Source organism: Maniola jurtina, chromosome 5 (assembly GCF_905333055.1).
Source record: "Maniola jurtina chromosome 5, ilManJurt1.1, whole genome shotgun sequence".
In the NCBI taxonomy this organism is placed as follows: domain Eukaryota; kingdom Metazoa; phylum Arthropoda; class Insecta; order Lepidoptera; family Nymphalidae; genus Maniola; species Maniola jurtina.
Genome location: NC_060033.1, coordinates 515883 through 543855, shown reverse-complemented (window position 1 = coordinate 543855; position 27973 = coordinate 515883). Strand labels below are relative to the sequence as shown.

At 37.4% G+C, this 27973-nt stretch overlaps 2 protein-coding genes and 1 long non-coding RNA gene across 7 annotated transcripts; 1 reads left to right on the top strand and 2 right to left on the bottom strand.

The window, feature by feature from the left end:
• Window positions 1-321: 321 nt before the first annotated feature.
• LOC123865608 lies at window positions 322-3964 on the bottom strand. Of its 2 annotated transcripts, none has more exons than XM_045906760.1 (4): window positions 3862-3964; window positions 2146-2267; window positions 1552-1742; window positions 322-1305 (listed from the first exon to the last, which is right to left on the bottom strand). In XM_045906760.1, exons 1-4 carry the CDS (start codon window positions 3893-3895, stop codon window positions 864-866), a joined length of 789 nt encoding a protein of 262 aa, XP_045762716.1. In that variant the 5' UTR covers window positions 3896-3964; the 3' UTR covers window positions 322-863. The 2 variants fall into 2 exon arrangements, with proteins under 2 accessions (XP_045762716.1, XP_045762717.1); XM_045906761.1 differs by having other exon boundaries at window positions 3854-3925.
• Window positions 3965-8857: 4893 nt separating this feature from the next.
• LOC123865598 lies at window positions 8858-27959 on the top strand. 4 transcript variants are annotated; one of them, XM_045906743.1, is made up of 16 exons: window positions 8858-9071; window positions 9161-9216; window positions 16833-16973; window positions 17552-17696; window positions 18261-18348; window positions 19248-19429; window positions 19852-20042; window positions 20706-20818; window positions 21645-21810; window positions 22828-23099; window positions 23532-23663; window positions 24058-24157; window positions 24353-24471; window positions 24928-25157; window positions 25768-25951; window positions 26713-27959. In XM_045906743.1, exons 3-16 carry the CDS (start codon window positions 16943-16945, stop codon window positions 26857-26859), a joined length of 2100 nt encoding a protein of 699 aa, XP_045762699.1. In that variant the 5' UTR covers window positions 8858-9071; window positions 9161-9216; window positions 16833-16942; the 3' UTR covers window positions 26860-27959. The 4 variants fall into 4 exon arrangements, with proteins under 4 accessions (XP_045762699.1, XP_045762698.1, XP_045762700.1 ...); XM_045906742.1 differs by lacking the exon at window positions 9161-9216; XM_045906744.1 differs by lacking the exons at window positions 8858-9071; window positions 9161-9216 and adding an exon at window positions 14243-14318.
• On the bottom strand, window positions 10811-12665 carry LOC123865610. Its single transcript, XR_006796002.1, has 2 exons — window positions 12205-12665; window positions 10811-11808 (listed from the first exon to the last, which is right to left on the bottom strand). It is a non-coding gene; the product is annotated as an uncharacterized LOC123865610 (long non-coding RNA).
• Window positions 27960-27973: the final 14 nt, after the last annotated feature.

The window sequence follows — 27973 nt, the reverse complement described above, 5'->3', positions numbered from 1 at the left end:
TTTTTATCCGTGAGAACTCTTTAATTTTCGGTTATAAAAGTAATCAATGATTCTCTCCAGGAATTTTTAGGGTTCCGTGCCTCAAAAAGAAGAAAGGATCATTTCATTGTCTGTTCGTCTGTCTCGTTTGTCAAGAAAACCTATAGCTGCAATAATTTATAACCGCAACTGGCCCTGCGTTATTTTTTTAATTCCGTGACATCTCCTTAACTTTTTGGTTTATTTAAAAAGTTGCCGGTATTCTCCAGGATTTTTGGAGTGATGAATTTGGGTTCTAGTTCTCCTCCAGGAGTAAATCCATATCGTAATAAAACTCATTCATCAATAAATAGTTAGTTTAATGACTTTATTTATGTAGGTACAGCTATTCATAAAAATCTTATGGTAATTTAAATTCATAACCAACTTATAAACCAATTAAGTAAAGAATATTATCACCAACAACCATTAAAGCAATAAATAATTGCAAATTGTTAACAAAATTCTCATAAATTTGTTACGGCTTTGCTCGGTCAGTTCTCGTTTTACTCAAAAAACAATAATATAAATCTTCTTTATCCCCTATCCCGTTGGAATTTCCAAAAGTCTAGCTTTATTCCTTGTCTACATTATAAAGGAATTTCAGCTTTCTAAGGCTTTAGGGTTTGGGCTGGGCCTTGATTAGGCAATCAGTGAGTGAGTCAGAACTGTTTTCAGTATCTATAACAGCTGTGTATTGGTTTTTAAGACTAAATATTAACTTATAATGATTGCCTATAGCAATTGCAAAAGGTCTAAAAATCTTACCGAAATTTGCCGTACCAGACCAAACCCAACACGTCACTTGGGTATTACGGGACATATAAATTTCCAATATTAACATTTCACTTATCTTTCCCATCAGCTTTATCTTTACAATTACCATCCTTTTCGTCTCCCTTGCTCGCCGGTGCGATCATCAGCAGATTGTTTCCATTCCTTTCACCCAAATTCCTGAACGGCATGTGCCTCCAATGTGAAGGTATATAATACTGGTTCCGCAGAACTTTCAAGTGGTCTTTTCCGAAGAAGAACTCCGTTTTACTTTGGAAATTCCTTTGGCAGTTTCTTCTAAACACTAATTCATTTTCCTCATTTCCAAACCTCACGTAGTCCGTATCATAGGACCTCTTGGTGTCATCATCGTAAGGTCTCTTGAGTCTTAGACGTCTTGAGGTCGGGCTCAATGGAGACTCACATTTGATGGCTAGACCTGAGTTTTCCTTGTTCGTCCCTAGGCCATGATTTTTTTGCCATTCAAGAACTTCGCAGAGGAGACCGATGTATCTGAATAATAATAAAATATTGCCTTAGCAAATTAGACTCTTTTGCAGAAACATAAAAAATATTCTATTGAATACTCTTGAGAAAATTAATTTTATATCCAGTAAAGATGACTGAATGAATACACATAATGTGGCCACACCAATTCCATTTGCATCACATTTCACATTTTGGAAAATGGCACTGTTGGGGCCACGGTAGAGGCTCCAACCACCTCAGGGTCTACAGGGCCATATAAAGCTAGTGTACCTTATAGCCATCCTCAGTATTTCATTCTTGGAGAGCTTCTTGTCGTGCGGATGGGTTGGCACCAGCCGCCTCAGCTCGGCGAAGGCGCCGCTGACGTTCTGCTGGCGCCAACGCTCGCGGCAGTTGGTGAACAGCTTCCGAGGTGGTCTGAGGACGCAGGAATTTACTGCCGGGAAGTCTTCTGGCAGGCTCTACAAAAATGGAGGATAATTGTTATTGGCATATTATGCAAAATCTTTCTGCTGCAGCAACAATTGAAAGATTTAGGCAAAGTTTTCCCAGCATTTGCGCGTGGAAAGCAGCGATTTCGTGCATATGCTTGGCACAATAGATATGGATTCTCCCAACTCATAGTGATGGACAATAAGCAGTTAGGAAGAAATATATTGTCCGCAAAAGAAGTTCTTGGCAATTGACAATTAATGACAAAACAGAATTGGTGGGTAGATCCTACTACTCGTCAAAAATAATTTCAACAGACAACCAGCTCTTGCTGGTCAAATAGGTACCAGAAAAAGAATAGATACTGTAAATTTTTGCCGCATAGCTTTTCAACGCTTGACAAGTCAAAAAGTTACAAGTTCACGTAGGTACCTGAACACTTCTGGAGGTTTGGCGGTCGTCATCGCTGTCGGGCAGGCACAGGTCGTCGCTCAGCATCTCGCTGTCGGGCTCCTCATCCGAGCACGACTCCTGATCCGACGCCATTGTGTATACTGAGCACAGAAAAACATGCTCTAATAAAACATGACTAAAACTCACGTTAGCATGCCTGACTAGTTTCAGAAACTTGACCTAAAAGAAAAAAATCTTTTGGTAACCTGATTTCTAGCGCGCTTTCCCAGAAGATGTCTAGGATTCACTGTTGCTTTGAAGGTATTTAGGTTATAGGAATCCGTGATTCCTGCCAAGAAGGTACCTACTTAGCAGGAAATGCGGATGCCAGAAGAGCATTCCACACCTTATTAGGGATTTTTATCACAAACCTTGAACAAAAACGATTTGTGCGAGTAGTATGAATATCGATCGCATAAGGATACCAAGTCAAAATTCACGGTTTCTCGCCGTTCTGTGGTAGAATGAAGAAGGAGGAACAAAGTGGCGAAGTTCTTGAGCATAATGGGGGGCGAAGGTGGCAAGCGAAGACGCGGTGAATCTTCTGTTAAAGCAGATTTAAAAAAAAATGACTCTCTTAAGCCACGGCTGTATCCATTAATCCAGGTGTAGTATTTTGTACTTTAATTTTAACTAGCTAAGTATAAAAATCCGAAATGTGCTGTTTTTCGAATTAACTTTTTTAAATTAAATTAATTAATTAAATGAAATACATTTAAATTAATTAAAGGACAACATACTTTTGCATTCATAAAATGGGTAGTGATGATTATGTAGTTATTATTAATTATTCATTATTAGAATTATGTAGAAATCTGCAGATAATCTTTATTTCGTTTGAACGTATCGAACCCGTCAATCTCAAGACTTTCTAGAGTTAGACATTGTGTTTTCTGTATTCTAGCCGTAACTTAGTAATTTATTTTTGTCCTTTAGTAGAAATATCAGTAAATTATGAAGCACTGATCAAACAGTGGCTATTGTAAGATATCAGCGGATGCTGGTATCAGCGGACGCGCTATATTTAACATCGTTGCATGAGAAGAAATATTTAGAAAATTATTTTTGATTATTATTATTTGATGCCCGTGCCTTCATTCTCGTTTTTTTTTTTAATTTGGTAATTTATTAACCAAAAAGCTAGCAGACACTTCGTTTTTGATATTTTATATATTTAGGTACTTATAATATATTTTATTCTTTGAGCGGTGATAGGTTAGTGGTAAGATGTGAAATCTGCCAATCCGCAATTGGCCTGGTTGGTAGACTATGGTCAAATCCTACTCTAATACCTAATGGGTAAAACTAGGTAGGTACCTATCCTATAAATAATAAAATCGATCAAGTGCAACTCGTATCGCACAAGGAGGGTTCCGTACCATCGTACTTAGAAGAAATGCCTAACACTTTTTTCTTTAATTTTCATGATGGCGATTTTGAAATTTATAACATTTGTTGTTATAGCGGCAATAGAAAAACATATCTATTCTGTGAAAATTTCAACTCTCTACCTATTACGGTTCACGAGATACAGCCCGCTGACAGACAAATGGACGGACGGACGGACAGCGGAGGTTTAGTAATATGGTCCCGTAGGCACCCTTCGGGTACCTGCATTTAACAACCTATATACCTACCTAATATATAATTCATTTAATTTTATTACAACACACAAAATACTCCTTACTATCCAACCTGTATTTCCGGTTATATCCGTCACTGTTGGCATAAACACGGTTTAAATCAGCTGGTCACCACAAAAGCACGCAATTTTTAACGCAGATCTTCACTGTACAGTAGTTAAAAAATAACTGAAGAAAATTCTATTAAAATATTCAAATGTCAAAGAGGGTTGAGCAAGCCGAAGCCTGATTGGTGGACGGTTATGATTGAATCAACCAATAGCAGGCAAGGGCGGGGTGCGATGCGAGAGATTTGATCTCGAAATGCTTTTATTAAGGCTAGACCACATTCAGCGAAAAGCCTCATTGAATAGACGAGACGAAAAGTATTAGCAGTGTAACTAAGACGGGATAATTTTATTTAAAGGGACCAAGCCCTACCACAACAGCCGATTCTGCTGGGCAAATTGATCAAGAGATCAATTTGTGAAAATAATGAACTATGAACGTGTGCGTAAATCATTGATTCAAATTCAAATCCTAAATAAGTATTTTTATTCAATTAGACTTTTACAAGTAGGTACTTTTGAATCGTCAAAAGCATCTACCACTGGTTCGGAATGCCTTTCCTACCGAGAAGAATCAGCAAGAAATAGTTTATGATAGTTTTTTCTGTTAGCTGTGTGCAGTAACCGCACCGCACGCCTGGTGCACTTCCGCCGCCCGTTGTGCCAGATCCTTTTTTTCCACGCACATGCAAACTGTGGAATCAACTTCTATCAGCGGTGTTACCACTAGATTACAACATGGGGTAATAAATTCCTGAAAAGCCGGCAACGCATCGGCGGTACCTCTGGTGCTGCAAATGTTCATGGGAGGCGGTAATCACTTAACATCAGGTGACTCGCTCCGTCTGCTCATTTGCTCGCTATTTTTTTATAATAAAAGTAAACCTCGTCCATTGCCAGCAACTACTAGTTGTTCTATATTGTTGTTCTATGTGGCGCTATAAGAAGCAACATTACTGTTTTCAGGCAGGTAAATTGCTTTATATGATCGTGACGTCCTAATTGACTAAATTGCCTAGAATTGAGTAATACAAATTACCCATGTAAGCGAACCTTAACCTAAGTAGGTACCTACTACGGCGCTTTTGGTATAAGTCACATTATTAAGGTCGCTACGATGACTCTAGTTGGGTAGAGCCGCCCAATTGGTGCTTAAGAGTACTTCGCTTAAAAGTATTATTATTTTATTACTACCCCTCGATTGTAAGGGTGTAATAACGACACAGATTCTTAGCAAAAATTTGAGACGGAGCGGATAAATTAATTCACGGTAATAGGTATACCGAGAAGGAGATGGCAACAAGTGAAAATTAAAAATTCATAACACCCCGACAAGTGAAGGTTACAGTAACTAGAAAATAGCTGATAACTTTCAAACGACTGAACCGATTTTCTTGGATTATAGCTAAGAACACTCTCGATCAAGCCACCTTTCAAACAAAAAAAAAATCAGTTCATTAGTTGAGGAGCTACGATGCCACAGACAGATACACAGATACACACGTCAAACTTATAACACCCCTTTTTTGGGTCGGGGGTTTAAATTGATTACTTAGCTGTACCTACTATCCGACTGGTATGCATTAGTTAGTCCATATTAGTTGATATAACTGAAACTGGTTTTAATTGTAATTAATTGGTGGTTAGAAGACACGAGGCATCCTTAACAGCGATTGGCCTAACTTCCTTATCAGTGCCTCGTGCCTGATAAAAACAGTGGTGTTGAATAAAAAATTAAACAAAAATAGAAAAAAACTGGTCAAGTGCGAGGTAGACTGACACACCTGTACAATCGTACAAGAAACACAAAGTCACAGGTTTCGGATTTTCCCCTTTACATTTACTAAATATAAGAAAATGCTACCAGCCAAATAATAATATCAAGGTTCTAAAGCTATGGTTTCCTCCAAAAGCGGTGCCGTTTTGTAAACGGACGCTATATTATGATGACCTCAAAAAGACGGCCGTAAACATGTGGAATGTTCAAGACTACATTGTCCGTTTTATTACGGTGAACAGACCACACACACACATATATAGCACATCATGAACCCGCACAAAATCAATTAAAATTTCATCATCCTCGCTGGTCCAGTTGATGAAACTCATTTTGAACAATAAATATTTTAAAATGACACACAAATTAATATTACGCTTGAAAATACCTTCACCGCTACATGAAAAAACGTTGACAGACACTTCGACACCGACAAGACGGCCGTCATGCAAATGGCGGTACCGCTTTTTGACGTTACGGTGTCAATTACCGTTATCTAGGAAACCGCGCCATATTGTTTACATAGACAACGTTCTAGTGACGTCATTCACCGCTGTATTACGGCCGCTACATGATGGCAGCGCTTTTGGAGGAAACCAGAGCTTTAGTCAACGGGAAGTACTTACTTACCCTATAGGTTTTGATTCTTTTTACGGGTCTTGACAAATACGACAGCTGATAGACAGATCAATCAATCAGATTCTTCAGATTCTTCTGATTCAACTGTTCATTTTTCTTTAGGGATACGGAAACCTAAAAATTAATTTAGCGTGACAATTTTCTTTTATTGAAAAGTGGTAAAAGTACGATTAGATACTTTAAAAAGAAAAGTAAGGAGGTGTGTTCAAATATTCTATTTCTATGTTATCTACTCTTTAGATAATACGGTATAAAGGTAGGTACAACAAGTGTAAATTAAAAATTTATAACACCCCCGACAAGTGAAGGTTACAGTAACTAGAAAAGAGTTGATAACTTTCAAACGGCTGAACTGATTTTCTTGGATTATAGCTAAGAACACTCTCGATCAAGCCACTTTTCAAACAAAAAAAAAAAAAAATTAAAATCGGTTCATTAGTTTAGGAGCTACGATGCCACAGACATACACAGATACACACGTCAAACTTATAACAACCCTATTTTTGGGTCGAGGATTAAAAAACAAAGAAATAAAATAACATTTCTTTATTTCAGGCCAGGTATGTAGAAAACTAAGAAAAATGTGATTTACAAAATTTACCTATTAGGCTTTGATAAGGGTTTCTCATACATCGATGTTTCTAACACTTTAAGTACTTCAAAACTTTTTATTTCACTCAAAAGTCTCACACAAATAGGAAATGGCGTTCCATTTCTTTTGTACCTACCTTCTTATGGCAATATAATATGACAACGCATTTTATTTATGACATAATTACATTTTATTATAATTCACAACCTTTTTACAGCAATCTAAAAACTCTTATGTAATAATAAATTAAAATACTTAACGATAATAAATTGAATTGCAGGTATACATTTACCCAATAAAATATTATAATTTAAAGGTATAATATACCTATAAATTTTAAAGGCAGATTAGTTTATTGTCTAATCTTTATTTTGAACGCGAGTCCAAATCTACATATTTTATGACACAATAAAGTAATAATACCTTCACAAAATATATATTTTGCTGATAATGTTAATAAAGCGTACCTACCTACCTACCTACCTACCTAAAGTAGCCTACCTACTTTATACATACTAATACAAACTACTATAACTAAAACGAGCATTCAAACTTACCTAAATGATAAATAAGGATTTTATATAGGAGCCCAGAATACTTATACCTACTTATCTGTACATAAGTATAACAAGTGTAAATTAAAAATTTATAACACCCCCGACAAGTAAAGGTTACGTGACGTTGACGTGTGTACCTATCTGTGTATCTGTGTTTGTCTGTGACATCGTAGCTCCTAAACTAATGAACCGATTTTAATTTAGTTTTTTTTTTTTGTTTGTGTGGTGGCTTGATCGAGAGTGTTCTTAGCTATAATCCAAGAAAATTGGTTCAGCCGTTTGAAAGTTATCAGCTCTTTTCTAGTTACTGTAACCTTCACTTGTCGGGGGTGTTATAAATTTTTAATTTACACTTGTTTTTCCTAAGACATCAATGGATTCCGGATGTCGAGACGGAGCAAATAATAGGGGATGCAAATTTTTGTAATCCACCCGAAGTCGCGAGCATAAGCTAGTAATAATATATAAAGCGGGAAACGTAGGCATTTTCAAACTTTGTGAGATTTTGTTAGGTGAATAGGTAGGACTCACAGGCTACAATCAAAGGAATTCAACCCCTTCGTAGGTCTACGCCGTAGACCGCATGGACAGGCTACTGGAATCGAGACCCATGCAGAGCAATATTTCACAGATAGACTTATTAGTAGGTATTTTTTTTTCTTCACTACTTTTACAAGATATTTTCATCTTGCCAGGGTATTGTGTCTACCATAGGTTGGTTTCCTAGTATCATTCCATATCCAATTTGGCACAAGAATAATTACATATTTTTTAAACCCCGACCCAAAAAGAGGGGTGTTATAAGTTTGACGTGTGTATCTGTGTATCTGTCTAATGGCATCGTAGCTCCTAAACTAATACACCGATTTTAATTTAGTTTTTTTTTTTGTTTGAAAGGTAGCTTGATCGAGAGTGTTCTTAGCTATAATCCAAGAAAATCGGTTCAGCCGTTTGAAAGTTATCAGCTCTTTTCTAGTTATTACTGTAACCTTCACTTGTCGGGGGTGTTATAAATAATTTACACTTGTTGCTTCTACTGCTCAAAATGACAAAGTACTCATTCATAGGTAATAATGACTAAATGTAACCATGTAGATTGAAGATGTTAGTAATAAACTTATAATTGGGAGTAGGTAATTAGTAATCATTAGTAATACTTAGATTTAGTAATTGGGTCCCGTCCCGTTGACACCCTTTGGATACAAAAATAAAAGAATAACTAGGTACATATTTTCACAGGCGAAGTAAACTAAAAAATTCCATTATAAAATTCTGATCCGTCGACAATAAAATAGCGAAACAATGGCGCACAAATTGTTCACGTTTTCAGCGAAATTCTGAGCGTTTAAGATACGCACAATTAAAAAGCACACACTAGGCTATTTATGTTATTTGCCGAGATAAATTTAAATGCGTCGGCAAGATAAAGAATTAACTCAGTCGCGTTTTTGCCGGCCTACTAAATACACGTGTTGAAATTTTGAATAGTGAATTAACGCGCCTATTTACGATGTAATATTACAATATTGTGATGAATAAAATGTGTCATTATTAGTCTGGTAAATGACTAAAATATTACTAGAATATCGATTCTAAAAGTGCACCGGTTACATTTACGAAAGGAATTTATATTATTAGTGTTAAATCAACGTGAGTAAATAAATTGTTAACTTCAATAGAATTTTTACATTGTTTGTTGTCCATATGTTGGGTTGACGTAATTTTTTTTTGTATTTAAGAACAATGAGTGTACAGAGTTCGTTGGTGGTCAGTAAACTTTGACTGTAAAACGGGTGTAAGTTTGAAACATATTTAATGCTTCTCACTTTTTATTGCGGCTCCATTTAACTCCATTTTTCTCTGTATATGATTAGGATCTTTATCATTTTATGTTCGTCTGAATTCTATTTTTTAACTGGCTTTATGACTCTGGGATTTAGCTCTTTTGAGACTATAAGTTTAAGCATTGTAATTACTTATTAGTATATCGTCACGCCACATGACTGAACCAATATTTGGTCTGGCGATGCTTCTTACATATCTATGTTCTACACTGACGGAGACTGACTACAACTGAGCCACGCTGGTTACTTTTTATCCCGGAAAATGGAAAATTTCTCGCGAGGTTTTGAAAAACCTAGGTACCCAAGTATATCCGCGCAGACAGTCGCAGACATCATCTACCTAATAGATGAATAATTAACTTTTCAAAAATTATTCGTAGGTACGGTCGGCCTCAGAATTCGAGTAGCGATTCCGCGAAACGATTGCATCAAAAACCTGTCGCACTTATGGCCTCTTTCTATTAACACGCCACATACACCTAATGCATGTGCATAACCGTGCCACGCGAATAATATGATCATTAAGGTGCTACACGACTTACGGCCTTTGACTTTACCTAGTTGGTACATTTGTTATCAATGGGATATTGACATTTGACTCTACGCGATTATGTCGCGTCGAAAACTGCAGGCCGATTCAGAACCCTTCGATAACATAATTGTCGATCGATTCGGCAAGTTGTCGTTCGATAAAATGTATTTTCAATTCAGAATAACCGAATCGACAGTGAAATTGTCGAAACCGAAACCGAATCGAACAGACGTAGATATCGTTCGATTACGACTATCAAACGCTATTCACAACAACCTAACCGAATAATATTTGTCGAACGTCCGATAATTTTTGATGTTTACTTATCGAAAGCTATAGGGCATTCGATATCTTTTTGTTCACCTAGTTTCGTACCATCGTACAAGAAACAACAGTTTTGAAACTTTGAAATTTAATATTATTTGTTGTTATAGCGGCAAGAAATACACATTTTGTGAAAATTTCAACTCTCTACCTATTACGCTTCACGAGACAGACAGACGGATAGCGGAGTCTTAGTAATAGGGTTCCGTTGGTGTCCTTCGGGTACAAAACCCTAAAACCAGCGGACAAAAATCACAACACCGAGCTTAAAAAAGCTAGAACCCAGAGCCGTAAAACCAGTTAATAAAAAAAAACCAAACTTGCCATTGATTGACAGACGTAATTGATGTTTGACATTTGTGTGTTTTTACGAGGATAGCTTTAATAAAACTTCACTAGTACATTTCGAGGTTTGTCTCTCGAAATCAATAATTTAATAAGCTATCATTTTAAGTAATGACTTAAATTACCTTCAAGATGAATAAAAGTTATTTTTTAATGTTTAACTTGAATTTGGGTAATTCTACCGAGTGATAAAAATAAAAAAATAAAATTTTATTTAACAATATCAACTTTTTGTTGGGTTATTATGATAAGTTTTAATGTAATAATCATCTAAAAAATTGAAACAGAGATCAATAACAATAATATTTTGAAATAATCGCATATTTTGGTTTTTTCATATCGACAGGAGTGACATAAATTTCGCCATGAGTGACAGGAATTTTCTTAAAATTACAAATTTATGTAAGAATGCAAAAAAAAATAACCAGGCTTAATTGTTTTTGGTGTCAACAGTCTTAATATGTCAATTTCAGGAAGTGAAATTTAGTTAAAAACTATTAAAAAAAATCAACAAACATGTTCTACAGAAATGACGTACTTAAACATAAGATTCCTGTAGAATAAGATCCTGAAAATAGAATCATTACAAAATATCATTTTCTTCGTCTGGCGAAGCAAAAAAAGTTTTTAAAACATGTTTTATGACATTATCGAACGTATCATACTAATTATATTTTATTTTTTGGTTTGCATTTTCCAGTTTGAAAAATATCAGAAGTACCCTCACATTCAAAGGTTGATCTGTAAAAAATTTCAACCCTGGACTTGACGTTGTCGCTATTGGGTTCCTGTATATTCCTATATTATGATTGGTTCTGCAGATACCAGCTGTGAATGGGTTGGTTTCGTTAAATCAGCTCAGTCTTCAGTTTTTTTTGGGAGTAAAGTAAATAAGCCTAATTTTGTAATGGGAGCAAATCCGAGCTGTTTTTCAAACTCTGCCAGCTTAATTTTCTTAGCTTAAGAAGCAAATTTTCTAATTTCAGTGTTCATCTATATTTGTCTGCAAGACTTTGATCTAAGGAAAATCTAGAAAATACTGTAGATATTTGTGAAACTGGACTTGAAGGAGAATTATCTTCTTTTCAATCCTTATACACGCTCTGGCCAACTCTTTCTTATTGTTTTTTGTGCTCTTGGTGTGTAGTCTTAAATTGATTTTATTTTCCCAGCTTCTTAATAGTTTTTTTTAGTATCTTTCTCTATATTTTCGATGTGCTCCTTCCGGTCCAGCTTTGGTCATTTTTTGTCTCTTCTTCGGTATCCAAGCCTTTTTTTGTTCTTCCTAAACGTTACTCTTTTTCTTTCTCCAATCGCGTTTTGCCTGATATGCCTGAAAAAACTACCAAAAAGAGCCATGCTTATTATTCCTGTAGAAAACAAGTCACTTCTGTCGAAAATAATAATAATAAAGCTAGCAGTACAATATCTAAAACCAGTTCATAATAAAAAACAGCATTCTGCATTAGTTAAATTATAATAATTATCAATTTGTATTTGTACACAGAAGATAAAATATATTAGAATAATAGGTAAATTATCATTTCTGTAGAAATATCTCACTTCTGGAGAAAGCTATATCAACAGAAGTGAATTCTACAGAAGTGGCGTTTTAACTTAAAAATATGTTTTCGGTGCAAAACTTTAAGTTATGAAAACAAGATTCACTCGATTATATTAATTAATCAACTTATTAATAAGGCCCTAAGCAAATCATATTTTTAAATTCTTTACTTACTTTTTTTTATTGAGTACAGAAATGAGACTTCAACTTTGACACTGGTGTAGAACGCCTATACAACTTAATGATTCTCTGAAATTCTATCACTTGCAGAAATATGGCCTACACTAGTCATAAGAAGGCAAATCATAGAGTTGCTAGAGCTATAAACTAATGTTCCAACTTGAAAAATAAAAATTTTAGCATTTCGGCAATTTTTTTCTACAGGTGTGATTATTTTTCACGAACATTGTAGAATGATAAATAACTTTTAAAATAATAAGTGAATTTTTTTATTATTTTTATTGGTGCTTTCTTTGTCATATACTTTACACAATAATTAATTTGCCATACATGTTGAGTCTTTCTAAATAATTTTTAGAGACACGTCAATATTATATCCTATGTCGCGAACATTCTACAGGACGTGAGTAATCACGTACTGTACCACTGAAATAAAGTAAAATTTAATATTTAATAATAAAAATAGTTATTTAATATGTTGAAGAAGGTCATGAAATTTAATAATTAGGTTTTAAAATTAGTTCAAATTTACGGAGCTACGATATATTTTAAGCGAACACAAATATAGCGTTTCGGTAGAATGACCCATTTAAAAACAAGTAAAATTTTGGTAACATAACATACTTTATAAATGCACATGTAATCGCAATGTTTCTTATCGAAAACGGTACCGTAATCGAAATCGAATCGAATCCTTTTGTCGAACGTTCTGAATTGCACGATAAAATTTGTTCGATTCGAGATCGATACCGAATCGAATCGATTCGTTATGTTATCGAAGTGTTCTGAATCGCCCTGCTGGTTAGATAACAAAAATCGATTTTAAATACATAGTTTAGGGGATACAAGGAACAATAATGACTTACATCATTGGATTATGGAGACACGTAAACTTCGCATGCTTTGACCGACTTTTGGCAACAACGGGGCAATAACCTGAGAGACAATTTTTTTGTAAACAATTAAAGGCTGATTTACGCCGGAGCAACATGTCGCGTGTTTATGTCTACAACGTATTATTTCGAAAAGTGTCATTGTTACCCGACTATGGCAAAGTCAAAAGAAAGGATTATGATTTTAGCAGTATATACATATAATGTATATGTATGTAGGTTTGTATTTATATGTGTTCGACCGTAACGCCTAAACTACTGCGCCGATTATAACTACACCTTACAAATGCCTTACAAACTAAACTGAAAACAAACTAAAGTTAAATCAAAAACTATAACAATTTCAGACAATCACTAACAAATTCACACATATACCTATTCATTGCCGAATGCTTAAAGGTTTGCTGCGTAGACTTGATTGCGATTGACTTTTTTTTTCTTTTTTTTTAAATAGTATACGGTCTTTAATTAAACCTTTACCGCCTAAAAACATTAGTTTTTTGTAAAACAAGATGATGAGATGTAACGTACTTTAGAAGTTGAGTAGGTGCGACAACAATAAAAACCAAAGCATAATTATTTATTTATTTATTGAAATGCGCCTTGCGGCTTTCGGGGACATTCGAATTGTCGGGCAGCGACTGGGCAAGCGGGAGTGGGGTTAGATTCTAGATCGGACTCTATGTCAACTTAAAACGGGCGAATTTTCAAATTAGTCCTAGAAAAGTTTCTACTCTCACGTCACCAAAAACCACACCAAAAAAAGTTTTTTGGTGTAGTTTTTGGTGACGTGAGAGTGAGACGTGAATGCCCTAAGGACAGATTTTTTTGTGCTTCTTCTGGTGCCCCCTCAGACGTGATGCCCTAGGCAATTGCTTAATTTGATTAAGGGTTAATCCGTCACTGTGACTAGGTAATATTCCTTTTTCCTCTCCAACTAAGCGTAAAGCTTGAGCTAGGAGTAGGTACGACAATAGTGCAACGGGTGAGATTTGAACCGCCGACCATTCGAAATTCAGACCGCTTCTTAACCGTTGAGCTATTGAGGCATTATCATATTACGTAAAACATCCTCTACACGTGCTAAATAGCCTCGTGTTCGAGTGGCGAGCATACTTACTACATAACTACATTATTTAAATATAAATATGTGCATGCAAAGATATGAGTCAATAGCTGTGATACCATGGTAGAGGGAATATTTGATGTTCACAGGTGAGCCATAATATTTGTAAATCATTATGTCTTCTTCTTCTTCAAGTGCCATCTCCTATCGGAGGTTGGCAATCATTAGGGCTAGCTGGATTCTGTTCACCGCTGCTCTAAACAGTGACCTTGCACTCTTGTTAAACCACTGGCGAAGGTTCTTAAGCGAGGATGTTCGTCTACGTCTACGGCCAGGTCTACGTTTGCCTTTTACTTTGCCTTGTATATAAACAAGAGTGAATAGGCACCTTCTAGGTAAACGCGTCCCATCTTAGACCACATCATCACTTTCCATCAGGTGTGATTGTGGTCAAGCGCTTGCCTATAGTGAATAAAAAAAAAATATGTAGCTGCAGTAGGTCATATTTTGAGCTGCGCATTATATGTCCCAGATATTCCAGCTTTCTCCTTTGCTTTTCAATCATTATGTACCTACTTTATTTAAATGAACTGTGCTTTATAGATAACAATAATAGTTTCCAACTAAGTAACTAACAACTCATTACATTTTACTAAGTAGTTAAACATATTTTAGGTATCGTTTGTTCCTAATTACCTAATTACTTACTGGTTACAATTTCTGATTGTCTACTGATGTTATTATTTTGAGATTTTCTGCTTATTACTTACCTATGTAGTATGTTAATGAGTAATCTTAACTAGATACTTAGAAATTACTACAATTTAATATATCATTAAGTTATCATAGTTTTTTTTTTAATAACTAGATATTGAGCCGCAACTTCGTACGTGTGGATTTTGGAACTTCATTTTCCGGAATACAATGACAGCTACAATGTTACAATCACTTCTGTTTGGTTGATGCTCGCTCACTATTGGCTACAACGCATTGTTGCAATAAGAATACTATAAAATAAACCAATCACAACAGTTGTGATTGCAATACATGTTTTCCGGAATCGACCGTATCATTGAACCGCGAAAAGCTGGCAGACAGACACATTTTCGCATTTATAATATTAGTATGGAACATATAGATACGAGAACAGTACAAGTCATTTATTAATGATCTAATCCTACTTTAACTTTGATCAAAATCATTAAAAGTCTAACTGCGCCTATCAGTAATGGTCCCAATAACATACAAACATGACAAATTGATAAATGCGTATATAGTTTATTATGTCAAGTTGTATTGGAGTAGAGTCCGTTGATCTACAATCCTACATAATTGCAACTTGCAATTACATAATTGTGTGTGGCAATGTCTAGAGTCTAGACACAATACACACAACACAGTTTAAATAAATATAAATATTTAAAAAAAAAAGCTGACTATTCTCTATCAACGCACAGCTCAAACTAGGTAGGTACCTACTGGACGGGCTGTTTGGTGGGTATACTAGGTATATACAGTGTAGACATTCGCTAGGATTTTTGAAAATTCAATCCGTACAAGTGTAAATTAAAAATTTATAACATCCCCGACAAGTGAAAATTACTGTAACTAGAAAAGAGCTGATAACTTTCAAACGGCTGAACCGATTTTCTTAGATTATAGCTAACAACACTCTCGATCAAGCCACCTTTCAAACAAAAAAAACTAAATTAAAATCGGTTCATTAGTTTAGGAGCTACGATGCCTCAGACAGATACACAGATACACACGCCAAACTTATAACACCCCACTTTTTGGGTCGGGAGTAAAAATAGGGGTTTCAAATTAAGCTAGTAAGCTAGTAAAATATATACCTAGGTAAAGCTACAAAGCTACTGATTATCTGGCTACAATATTTTGTTATCAGATCGATATCGATGTATCAAATACGATTTAGGTTGTTAATACACTGATAGACTATATTTTATAGATTGCTAGTTGCCGTCCTGATAGGACGCAACGATTACGATTGTATAATATTAGTGACTGATCCCCGCGACTCTGTCCGCGTGGATCTAGATTTTTAAAAGTCCTGTAGAAGCTCTTTGATTTTCCGGGATAAAAAATAGCCTATGTACTCTCCGGGTGTTTAATCCATACGAAAAATCACGTAGATCCGTTGCTCCGTTGCGATGTGATTGAACGACAAACCAACAAACAAACACACTTTTGCATTTATAATATGGGTAGTGATAGTGATAATACGGGTAGTGATCCATTGCATTAGATTCTATCTCGACCATCACGCCATTTCTGCCGATCTTGATATACTTATTGTAAAGCATAGTTGTAAGGTTATTTTTAAAAATTGATTTGAATTGTCATAAATAATATAAAATTATTTATTTATCTAATGAAGTCATATTTAGTTTAATAAAATCGATATTTCACTCATTCGATGTATTTATAATAAAACTCTCGGATAACCTGTACGCGTTAAACCTGTGTTTTTGCGTAGGTTTTGGGAGGACAGTCCTATAAAAATATTTTAGTATAATGCCTGCTTTTGTGAGTGACGCTTATATATTTAAATAGATTTGGAGCCGCACAAAAAGTTCATAAGTGCGAGCTAGGTATATCATTTACACAAATTAATACAATAATATGTGCACGATGTTAAACAGGTTTCGGAATAAATTAGCAATCAACAAGGATCAAGAATGTCTATTAGTGCTAAACTATATCGTAACTTGATTGACGCTAACTCCTACGTGTGATAAAATATGTGGAGAAAATGGATCCACAGGAATTAGTGCCGTTAGAAAGTGAGTAACCTATTACGTCATAAGTCATAATTACTAGGCTATCACAGTTTTTTTTAATAATTAACTACCTTACATGAGACCACAGCGCTTACCATTGCGCCAGGGGTCTCCCTGTTGTCTTAACAGGGCTCTCTCCGTCATTTACTCCATACAATCGTAGTTTCAATTTCATTTGAATACTAAGCAACCAACAACAACAATATTCAAATGAAATTGGAACTACGTTTGTAATGAGCGAGTGACGGAAAGACCCCTCTTAAGCCTAAGCGCTGTGTTCTTATTAGTAGGAGGTCCCGGGTACGATTCCCGGCGGGGTTTGGAATTTTTAATTTCTCTGGTCTGGTCTGGTGGGAGGCTTCGGCCGTGGTTCATTACCACTATTCCGACAAAGTCGTGCCGCCAAGCGATGTAGCGTTCCGGTACGATGCCGTGGAGAAACCAAAGGAGTATGGGTTTAATGAAACCTGTCATACCCCTTCCAGGTAAACCTGCTTCCATCTTAGACTGATAACTTACCACCAGATGAGATTGTAGTCAAGGGCTAACTTGTATATGAATGAAAAAAATCCTTATTTCAGCTGGCATCCCCCGGCCGCGTCCGTCCCGCCATTTCAGTCAAATAGCGTCGCGGTCATGTTACAAGGGCCCCCTGCGCCTGTGCAGGCTGCTGGTGCTGATGATTGTACTGCCCAGTCTGTTCATATTCATACCGCTTTATATGAGGTGAGCTTATGATTTTTTTAATGAGAAGCCAAACTCGGCGTCAACGCCCCGTCAACGACGTAGCATTGACCCCGTTTCACTCATCTACCCAACGTTCATTGACCTCTAGCGTCAGTCAGATGTTTTATCACACTAATATTATGAACGCGAAAAAGTACTTTTTCACGCAAAAACTACTGTACAGATTTGGCTGAAATTTGCAATGGAGATAGATTATACCCTGGATTAACACATAGGTTACTTTTTATCCCGGAAAATCAATGAGTTCCCACGGGATTTAAAAAAGCTATATCCACGGGAACGAAGTCGCGGGCATCAGCTAGTTTACAATATCTTGCGAGTATTTAAAAATAGGATTCATTTTTTTCGCATTTTATTTTTGTGGTAAGTATCTTACTTATAAGGTACTATCACCTGCATTCGTTTTTGCCAGCGCTCTAATTACACCCTGTATATTGCTATCCCTTACATAATGCTCCCGGCTGAAAAGGATAGCATTAGATTTAGGGCTGTCCATTTTTAGTTTAGATTTTAGAATAACCACTGTTTTACTGTTTTGGACAGGTACCGCGTGTTCTCCGGTCAGATGTACCCCATGAGTATGACGGACATGCGCCTCATCGACAGCAAGATATCCCCCACATGGTGTCAGGTAGGTCTGTACTCTCCATATACTGTATTAGTTTTAACTAATAACAGGTGTAAATTAAAAATTTATAACACCCCTGACAAGTGAAAGTTAACAGTTACTAGAAAAGAGCTGATAACTTTCAAACGGCTAAAATTCAACCACTAAATAACGGGGTAACATAGGAGTTTGTCTGTGTAGTTCACGTGGATGGAATATCGGGCTTTTAAGCTAATCTCATACATAATAATAAAGTACTTATAAGTAATAGATTAATCTCAAGTCAAAGGTCAAGCCTCTCCACCAGTAGGTATGTGTAATTGTTAGTTGTCTGGACAACAAACAAATACTCTATGGTTGAGTCTTCGTGTTATCAAGACTGGCGTCATTTGATAGCGTGATACGCGTTATCGGTCGACAGAATGTCTGTTTGTTTGTTTTGTAGGGTATACATAGCAGTCAATTTTTAAACTTTTACACGCACCAACTTACAAGTGTAAATTAAAAATTTATAACACCCCCGACAAATGTAGTTTACAGTAACTAGAAAAGAGCTGGTAACTTTCCAACGGCTCAACCGATTTTCTTGAATTATAGCTAAGAACATTCTCGATTAAGCCATCTTTTAAACAAAAAAAAAACCTGAATTAAAATCGGTTCATTAGTTTAGGAGCTACGATGCCACAGACAAATACACAGATACACACGTCAAACTTATAACACCCCTCTTTTTGGGTCGGGGGTTAAAAATTACGATCACAATTGTTGCGGTTAGCTGAATTTATGGTATTCTTGTTGCAAATTGTTGCAACAAGAATACCATAAATTGTGTGTGTGGCTACGTTACATTGGCAACGTAGCCACACACACACACACACACACACATACTTTTCACTTTTATAATATTAGTGTGATCCTTCCAGAGGCAAGTGGTGAAGTCCAACGCTACATTCAACGCGTTCGTGGTGCCAGGGCAGCCGGAGCTGACGGACGAGCTGGTGCCAGTCTCCATGACCAGGGAGCTGGAGCTGGAGGATGACATGAAGGAGTACTGGGGGTTCTACTTGCTGCAGGGGTCCACCGTCACTGTGTCTGCTTGTGTCAGGTATGAGAACTTCTTCTTCTTCTTCTCTTGTTTGGTGGCTTTTTGCCAGCCCAGCACAATGCACTTCGCCAATGTCGAGTTTCTTTCGGGAGGCAGTATGAGAACTTATATGCATTATGTAAATGTCAAAGTTAAAAGGAGTTAGACTTTTTGATTGTCAGTTGTTGGAGTTATACGTTGATGTAGTGGTGATATAACTAAAGAAAGCTGACTGATTGAACTGTCTGATCTATCAATGCTCACAACTACTAGACGGATCGGTCTGAAACTTGGCATGCTGTTCGTAAAAAAATCTATGTTTCGAGGCCTCTGGTAAAAGAACAATTCAAGTAAAAACATCCTAATAAATTGCAATAGTTCTTGAAGCCCGGGAGTTTAAGTCATCCTCAATCGTCATTAAGAAACGTTATCCTTCTCCTCAGATGGCCAGGCGCCTCCCTGATCATGATAAAGGGTTACAAGCACCTGCAAGAATGCGCCTACATCGGAGACGACTCCTCCGAGGAGCTGGACGAGCTGATCGAGAGCTACAAGCAGGGTCTGATGACGAACACCACCTTGCTGGACAAGATCAACAAGCTCAATAAAGAAGATGGGAAGGCTAATGATCCTGGTGAGACTCTAGAACGAACTATTATTTTTTACCCGACTACCGCAAACCAAAAAGAAGCTAACCCTTCTTTTTGGCTTTGCGGTAGTGTGTCTATCTGTGTATCTGTATATCTGTCTGTGGCATCGTAGCTCCTAAACGAATGAACCGATTTTAATTTAGTTTTCTTTATATGAATTCAGCTCGCTGTATTTGAACACAATTTTGTTTGGTAGTAACCTACATAAATTGCCAATTATCTAAACATTCGTCTATAGTTGCATTATAAGTATTATCAGAATGTTACTATAGAACTACTTGATAGATAACGGCTTCACGTGATCAATGTGCAGTGTGTACTTTAGTGTTTGTACACAATACACAGATTACTTCATACTTATACGTCCTCTTTTCTAGTTACAGAATTATAGAGACCCCTTCATTACAACGTAAAAGTTTCGTTGCGATTTTGTTCTTAATTCAGATTTTGACCTCATTTTTTTGATTGAAAAAAAATAAAATTAATCCGACTACTACCCGCGAACTGGCGATAGATAGCGATAGATATTTAGTAAAATTGTTTTTCTGTCGCTCGCTGTATTTTAACATTGTAGGTACCTACTGTATTTTCAACCTATATACTTACTTATAATTAATAATAATTATTATTTACTTATAATATTTCAGGTACGATGAAGAGGCACAAACCTGGCGTATCTTTCCATGACCCAAATCAGACGGCAAACGTGACGTCATCTGACAATGTACCCACCAATGACGTCACTGATCATGACCCAAAGGTGGGAATCAAAACCAAAATATCATTCACTTACGTTAATAATCTTCAATTACACAGCTTCGCAACGCGTTGAGCTAATATGGCAGTTACTCTGGTCTTCCTACGGATCTCATCATTGTCATCATTTCTGACTTGGTGACGTAGAGAAACTCCAAGCATAGTTCTCTCCATCGCCCGCTGAGGGACTCAAGCTTTCTGAAGCCCATAGTTAGCGACCACGTCTCAGATCCATAATTATGTCATCATCATCACTCGCAAAATGCACTATTCCAAGACGCGTCTTCAAGCACTGAGAATTTTCCGTACCTGCAGGTACGGCAACGGTATAATATAATATCATACATACAAAATCTATGTGGAAAATCACAAGTTTTCAGAAAAAACTTTTATTAAACTAATTTAAATTTATTGAAAGCTTTACTTATAGGACAAAGTCACATTGCTAAAAACGTAGGTTGGCAGGCACACGCGCCTTTTAAAACAAGAAAATGGCATCAAAAATTTTTTCATTTTCATCAGATTTTTTTTTTCTCTCTCCTCTGGCTTTACAAAGGTCAGCCAATGTCAAGTTTGTAGTTATTTGTAACAAGTTAGCCAAACCATACAAGTATGGACCCCTTCTGTGCCGGGCGCTCGCCGAGATACGCACGGCACCCCCCTTAGAGCGCTTTCCAGTCAGTTTTAACAAAAAAAAACACTCCAAAAAGGCAGAGCACGCCCGCCAGCTAACACCGACACAGACAAAGTCCACCATAGATTTGTAAGATAGATCCTATAAGAAGAGCCAGTAAAGCCAATAGAGAAGAATACTCTTCTTTCATTGACAGGAACTTCGCCAGATCCTGGAAAGGCTGCACGCGCTGCGACAGGCAGCTAAGACTGAATCAGCGAAGTACTACACCCCGCCCTCCCACCTCATGGCTCTGCCGGCGCTGCACCGATACAGAGACACCAACGTGGATAGAGATGAGAGGAGATGGCTGACTTTTAAAGGTAAGGTATTCGTACATCAGAGTACGCGCGGTCTTTAATGAGTGTGTCCTACCTGTGTTGACATACGGCACTGAAACGTGGATAGTACCTACTGACAGATGGCCTTGCCCACAAGTTCAAATTCGCTCAGTGTGCTATGGAGCGGGCTATGTTGGGTGTCTCTCTAAGAGACAAGTAACGAGGAAATCCGTAGGAGAACCAGAGTGACTGACATAGCTCAACGAATTAGCTAGCTGAAGTGGCTGAGTGTAGACCGCGTATCAGCAAGCAAAGTGTAGGAGACCCCCAACCTGCTGGACTGACGACCTTGGATGAGGAAAGTGGAGGATCCTGTGTGCTGGCGCACTCTAAGGAAGGCCTACGCCCACCAGTGAACGTCTATCGGTTGATCACGATGCACGGTTACGTCATCATATTGGGGCCTCGAAACATGCAGTGCTTTAGAACCTGCTGGCTGCATCAGCTGTATCTAGAGCTTAGGCTGAGATCTTTAAGGCTTTGAAATTATGTCTTAATAAATTCAAAATGCCCTCTAGAGATCTTAGCCTTAGAGACAGTTTATGCAAAACATATAAAAATTATATAATTTATTCTATTCTACAACCAAAATTTGTGGAAAGTTCCATTATGTTCCACAATGACTCATGTTCAACAATCTCTACAAATAAAATAAACATTGTGAATACAAATAAAATCAGTTGAACAATATCAAAAGCTAAACGCAAACAAAAATAATTAGTATGCTAAGTTAATTAGGTATTTGCTTATGATAACAGAGCACAACAGAGTAAAATTATTGCAGTTGTAAAGTCAAAAAAGCCTAAATATAACAATTGTTGAATTTGAGGAATTATGAGATAATTAACTAAGTAAATTTAAAACCAAGGTTACGAGGGTTCCAAAATCCCCTGGTATGAGAAGAAGCCCATAATAAACTTTTGACAATGATTTTGTCGTAGGTATCGCGCTTAACGGCACTTTATGTTCCTTATATGTAATTATTATTCATTTTCCCAGATATAGACTCGAATATCAGCGGGCATACCAAGATTAAAACAAATGAGACGACCAAAATCGCAGAAAATCCACATATTTTAGCTGTTAATCAAACTTTCAACAATGCTACGAAGAATATTATTAATACAATTATTCAAAAGGAGATAGTTCAAAGTAGCAGAGATAATCTTATCAACACTATATCCAAACATAAAAGATATGATAAAGGAACAATAGAAAATGGAATTAAGAATAATACTGAAGCAAAACTTATCACGGTGGATAAAGATCAGGTGAGTTTTAAACTTTGAACAAGTCTAATCTAGATTATAAACTTAGATATTGTTGATAACAATAATTATGGCAATGGAAAACTCCTCCTAATCCTTCTAATCCTCTTCAGGGCTTCTAATAGAAGTATGAAGTTTGTTTTTGAACCGGTAGGTGGGGCATTGACCCGAGTTTTGCACGCTATACAATGCGGGTTTGAAAAATACCAAATCACTAAAACTACAAGATAAGGCAAATGTTTATTGGCATTGGATTGTGTTAAGGTAATATAACGCTAAGTTTTTGCTAGCGATCTGGTTAGTGGTTACACCTTGTAAAAAATTACACCCGCATCCAATTCTACAAGATAATATATATTATTATCCATGATTACTTCACCTTTTGATTTGATTAGTAGAGGTAGATCAATAATATATTACATCAATGCTTTCTAGAATAGTAAAGAAGAGCCAAACTCGAAAGAAGTGTTCGAGGAAGTGCTAAAACAGCTGCAAGGCTTGGGAGATAGGGGAAAGCGAGTGCTGGCGCGTCTACACGAGACCATGGGAGTGGCTTATCAAGATCAGGTAAACAAAGTTACACCAAGAATAATTACAAACTCACTTTTATAATATGGAAGCAGGCGTTACTTTGCAGAAGCGCGTGATATAGAAGAAACTAAAAGCTTAATTTGCTATAATCCACTGAAACAGATAAATCTGTATGGTACATGGGATATGCACCGCCCGCCCTCCCACTGCTAAACATGTAGTAAAAGCCAGCCACCAATCAAGCAATACGCAACACCACTACGTAGCACCACACAGATCCCTAAAAATACACTCGACGTACGTTTCACCCCTACACCGGAACATCCTCAAGAAATGTAGACCTTACCCAATTGCAAAGTGGTGTGCGGTGGTGCACATTACTTGCCACTCATACCTTACGCCATCCATAGCTGTAGTATTTATTTGACAGTCCACAGATGCAGCAACGCGGAGTGAAGAAGATTTGAATCATCTGCGCAGTGTGCTGGTAGAAGCCATTGACGAGGAGAAGACCAAAACACAGAGACAGCGTAAGTTTTTCATAATTACATGGAAAACGACGTACGAATAAGCTGCCATGCGCAGAAAGACGTTTGCAATCGAGGTACCATTTCTCTCGCGATGACCGTCGGGTGTTGCGCAATGGAATTATTACGTTCTCAGACGGTCCTGAAAACTACGCTATCACCAAAAAAAATTACATACTAAAAATTCAATACTTACAGAAAAACGGCACCAAGCAAGGGAAGATGCAAGGAACAAGCGGGAGCTACTGCTTGGACAAATCGAGCTTCAGAAACAGTTAAACGAAGATGACGAGGCTAGAGATTTAGCGGCTGAAGAGGTAAAATATTCATAGAGATAGATAGAAAATTTTGTTGCACACAAAACAAGAAAAAAAATCAAATCAAATCAAATCAAATCAAATCAAATTTCTTTATTGCGAATTTGGGTAAACAGTGGAGATGTTACAAAGATAAAAAGGTACAGCCAAGACTAAAACAAAGAAACTATAAACTAAAAACTATTGTATGCAAAGGCGGCCTTATTGTTTAAAGCAATCTCCACCAGATAACGTAGTGATGTCTAAGATGGTAGCGGACTAGCCGGGAGGGACATAGCAGTTAGAGTTAGGTAGAAACCAAAGGCGTGTGGGTTTGATAAATTAAACCAATACCCCTTTCTACACGTCATCGTACCGGAACGCTAAATCGCTTGGCGGTACAGCTTTGCCGGTTGTATATTTTTTTCATATCTTGGCATTTTAAAGTTTACTTTGTTAAGCGTCTCCTATTTTCAGGGTCTGGAGCCAGATGGTTTCGCGGAGCACCATAACCATATCAACGAAACAACAGCCTTTGACATGTCCAACTCGGAGTTCTGGTCCTCTTTCTCCAGCAGCGAGGAAGCTTTACTGGAGTGCGCTGGACTGATACTGAATCTACCGCTGACTCCTCACCCTTCATGTCAGCCTACTGCTTCTGAATCCGAGAGCCTTACCGCTGCTAGGGCTAATGCTTTAACTTATAGGTTAGTTAGTCGTACCTGTTTATTTACTTACCTGTATGTATATTTACAATTTTATCCATGGTAAGTTTCAATAGGACTCATACGAAAGCTCGCAGCCGGCGATGGAGAGAGCTACGCTTGGAGTTTCTCAACGTGATCAAATCAGAAATGAGGAGATCCGTAGTAGAACCAATAACCGCCATAGTTACGAAGCTGAACGAGCAAGGAACATAAACCGAAAAACCGATAGACATTGGGGTCCCAAAATGCTAAAATGGCGACCTCCACTAGACAGACAGACGACATCGAACGAGTCACAGGGAGCTTCTGAATTCAAACAGATATCGTGGCGCGTGGAAGCCCCTACAAGAGACCTATGTCCTGCTGTGGACAATTTCGGTTGACGATAATGAAGTTAAAATTCCAGTGGATTTCCGCAACTCATTTGATGTCGTCTGCCCACCTAATGGGAGGTGTTCCAACGCTGCGCTTTCCGATACGAGGTCGCCATCGTAGCAACAACATCTATTCAACTTCAACATCTATCAGTTTTTCGAACTATGTACCCTACGCATTGCCACTTCAGCTTCGCAACCCGCTGACCTATGACCTAAATTACTTTCTACTACAGAGTGCCAGCCAATGGCTACTACTTCTTCGTGTTCAACTCCGAGAACGAGGTGCAGAGGAACTTCATCCGCGCGCGCTTCGACCTGCAGAAGACGAGATACGACATCGCACTCACCACCCTGAGAGAATGCCGCAATAGCACCGAACGGTGTGACCTGTCCCTCGACATATTCTCCAGCCAAAAGGTAGGAAATTAAAATAAGTGTGTCAATTGCTTTCAAAAATGTTTCTCTTTGATTTTCCCGGATAAAAAGTTAATCTAACTATCTCTGTACCAAGTATAGTTCGCGACAGGCTGACATATCAATCGGGGTGGGGACGCCCCCCACATCTGCACAGTCCCCGCGGTAACCTTGTGCAAGTTAGCGCGGATGACGTGTGGGTGTGCGAGACGTCCCCCCGCCTCATACTCCGATTGCCATGTCGACCTGTCGCGAGATGACACCTGCAAGTCACAACTTCGTCCTTATGGTTTTAGATTTTTTTTTTTGTTAACTCCTTAACTTTCCGAAACAAAGAGGCCTATGCCCATCCCTTGTATGCAAAATAAATATCTCTGTACCTATTTTTCATAAAAATCGCTTGAATCGTGGCCAAAGGCCGTGAAAAGCTAACAGACAGACAGACACACTTTCCCATTTATAATAAGTAGGTACCTGTATGGATTATCTTTTCCTATTTACGTGAATTTAGGCCGTTAAACCCCGCGGTCAGATAGGTAACTCTTTGATATTCTAAGATAAAAAGTACTATTCGGTCAAGCTAAGTTTACACCTCGCGTCCATTACGTCACACTGACGCTTAGGTACGGTATGCGAACTGTACTGACGCGACAAGACGACCGCGGGGAGATGAGCGGGGAAGTGGGAGAGGCGCCGCATTCCAGCGAGGTGCAAACTTAACGCGACCGAGTTATATTATGCTAAATTATTTTTTCCTTTTCCAGGTCGTTTTAGAACTTCCGCTGAGAAATAACGATTCGCTTTGGAACGAGCAGTTCGTCATCGTATCGGAGTGCGAGCCTCGCACGTCAGTGTACCTCGCCTGTGTCATTGCTGTGCCGATTTTGATACTCCTGTTTGCGTTTCAATAATGTCTTCCCGACCGAATTTCGGCCAACGCGGCCAATATCCATGGAGATTTGCCAACTGCGCAAGAGATATAGTGTACAAGTGTGTGCGCAAACACAGGTGCACTCTCTATTCCCTCATTCTCATAGCCCAATGAGATGGAAATCCGATACGAACGGAAAGCAATCAGGTGCAAGAGCGACAGGTTTACGTGCTCTTCGAGGCACGGTGGTAATACCACAGGTAATACGCCGCCAACTTACTAACTCTGGGCTAGTAGGTATTGTATGAGTAACTAAATAGTTACTATTTGCTACTCTACAAACTATGTTTAAGACTGGCACCTAAACTGGTTTAATAGTTAATTACTTAAATTAAGTTTATGTCCTTTTCTTATTACATTGGCAAGAATGAGATGCAAATAGGTAGGTAGGCTCTAAAATTTAGTTGCAACCATAATCAGTACCTTGGTAAACTATTATTATTACTTAAAAAACCGAATGGGTCCAATAGTCTTTATGACGACAACGACTTTAATATCATTAGTGATTAGGTATGGTACCTAGTTAGTTCCAAAAGTATTATAAGCATCTGAATTATAAATAGTTCTTTATCTAATATCTAAAATATTAGGTATATTATTATAATAGGATCTTTACCTAATTACTTATTTGTGATGGCGATAACCCATGCAAATGCCCGAATACTAACTACTAATATTAAATCGTAGGTAAATTGATTAGGTACTGAATTTGAAAACTAATACTGAATTAGTACGCTAGAGATTTGTTTATAAAAGTGTATTTAGACTAAACGGGCGAATGCTCAGACAGAGGCCAGAGCATTGCTCTATCAGTTTATCAAAGAGAATTCGACAGAGTGGATATACAGCGAGCATTTACTCGTTTGGTTTAAACCTACCTTGTTAGTTGTTAGGTATTGCTAGATATACTTAGGTACATTTAAAAAAAATTATATTATTATGTTTAGTACCTATCCTAAGTTAATTACAACGAAACATATCGAAATACTTTACATTAATACATTTTTACAAAACATTGTTAGAGGCTGTATTTGTGATACTAGTCATAATAAAACAATATAACTAATAGGCGTTATTAATAAAATGTTGAAGAG

Excerpts from the sequence above, each read along its gene's own strand:
- LOC123865608 (XM_045906760.1), bottom strand. The coding sequence starts at position 3,895 with ATGCCAACAGTGACGGATATAACCGGAAATACAG. Across the intron at positions 2,268-3,861 it reads GGATATAACCGGAAATACAG|TATACACAATGGCGTCGGAT; the intron begins GTTGGATAGTAA and ends TTCTGTGCTCAG. Across the intron at positions 1,306-1,551 it reads ATACTGAGGATGGCTATAAG|ATACATCGGTCTCCTCTGCG; the intron begins GTACACTAGCTT and ends ATTATTATTCAG.
- LOC123865598 (XM_045906742.1), top strand. The coding sequence starts at position 16,943 with ATGGATCCACAGGAATTAGTGCCGTTAGAAA. Across the intron at positions 23,100-23,531 it reads TCACGGTGGATAAAGATCAG|AATAGTAAAGAAGAGCCAAA; the intron begins GTGAGTTTTAAA and ends AATGCTTTCTAG. Across the intron at positions 23,664-24,057 it reads GAGTGGCTTATCAAGATCAG|TCCACAGATGCAGCAACGCG; the intron begins GTAAACAAAGTT and ends TTTATTTGACAG.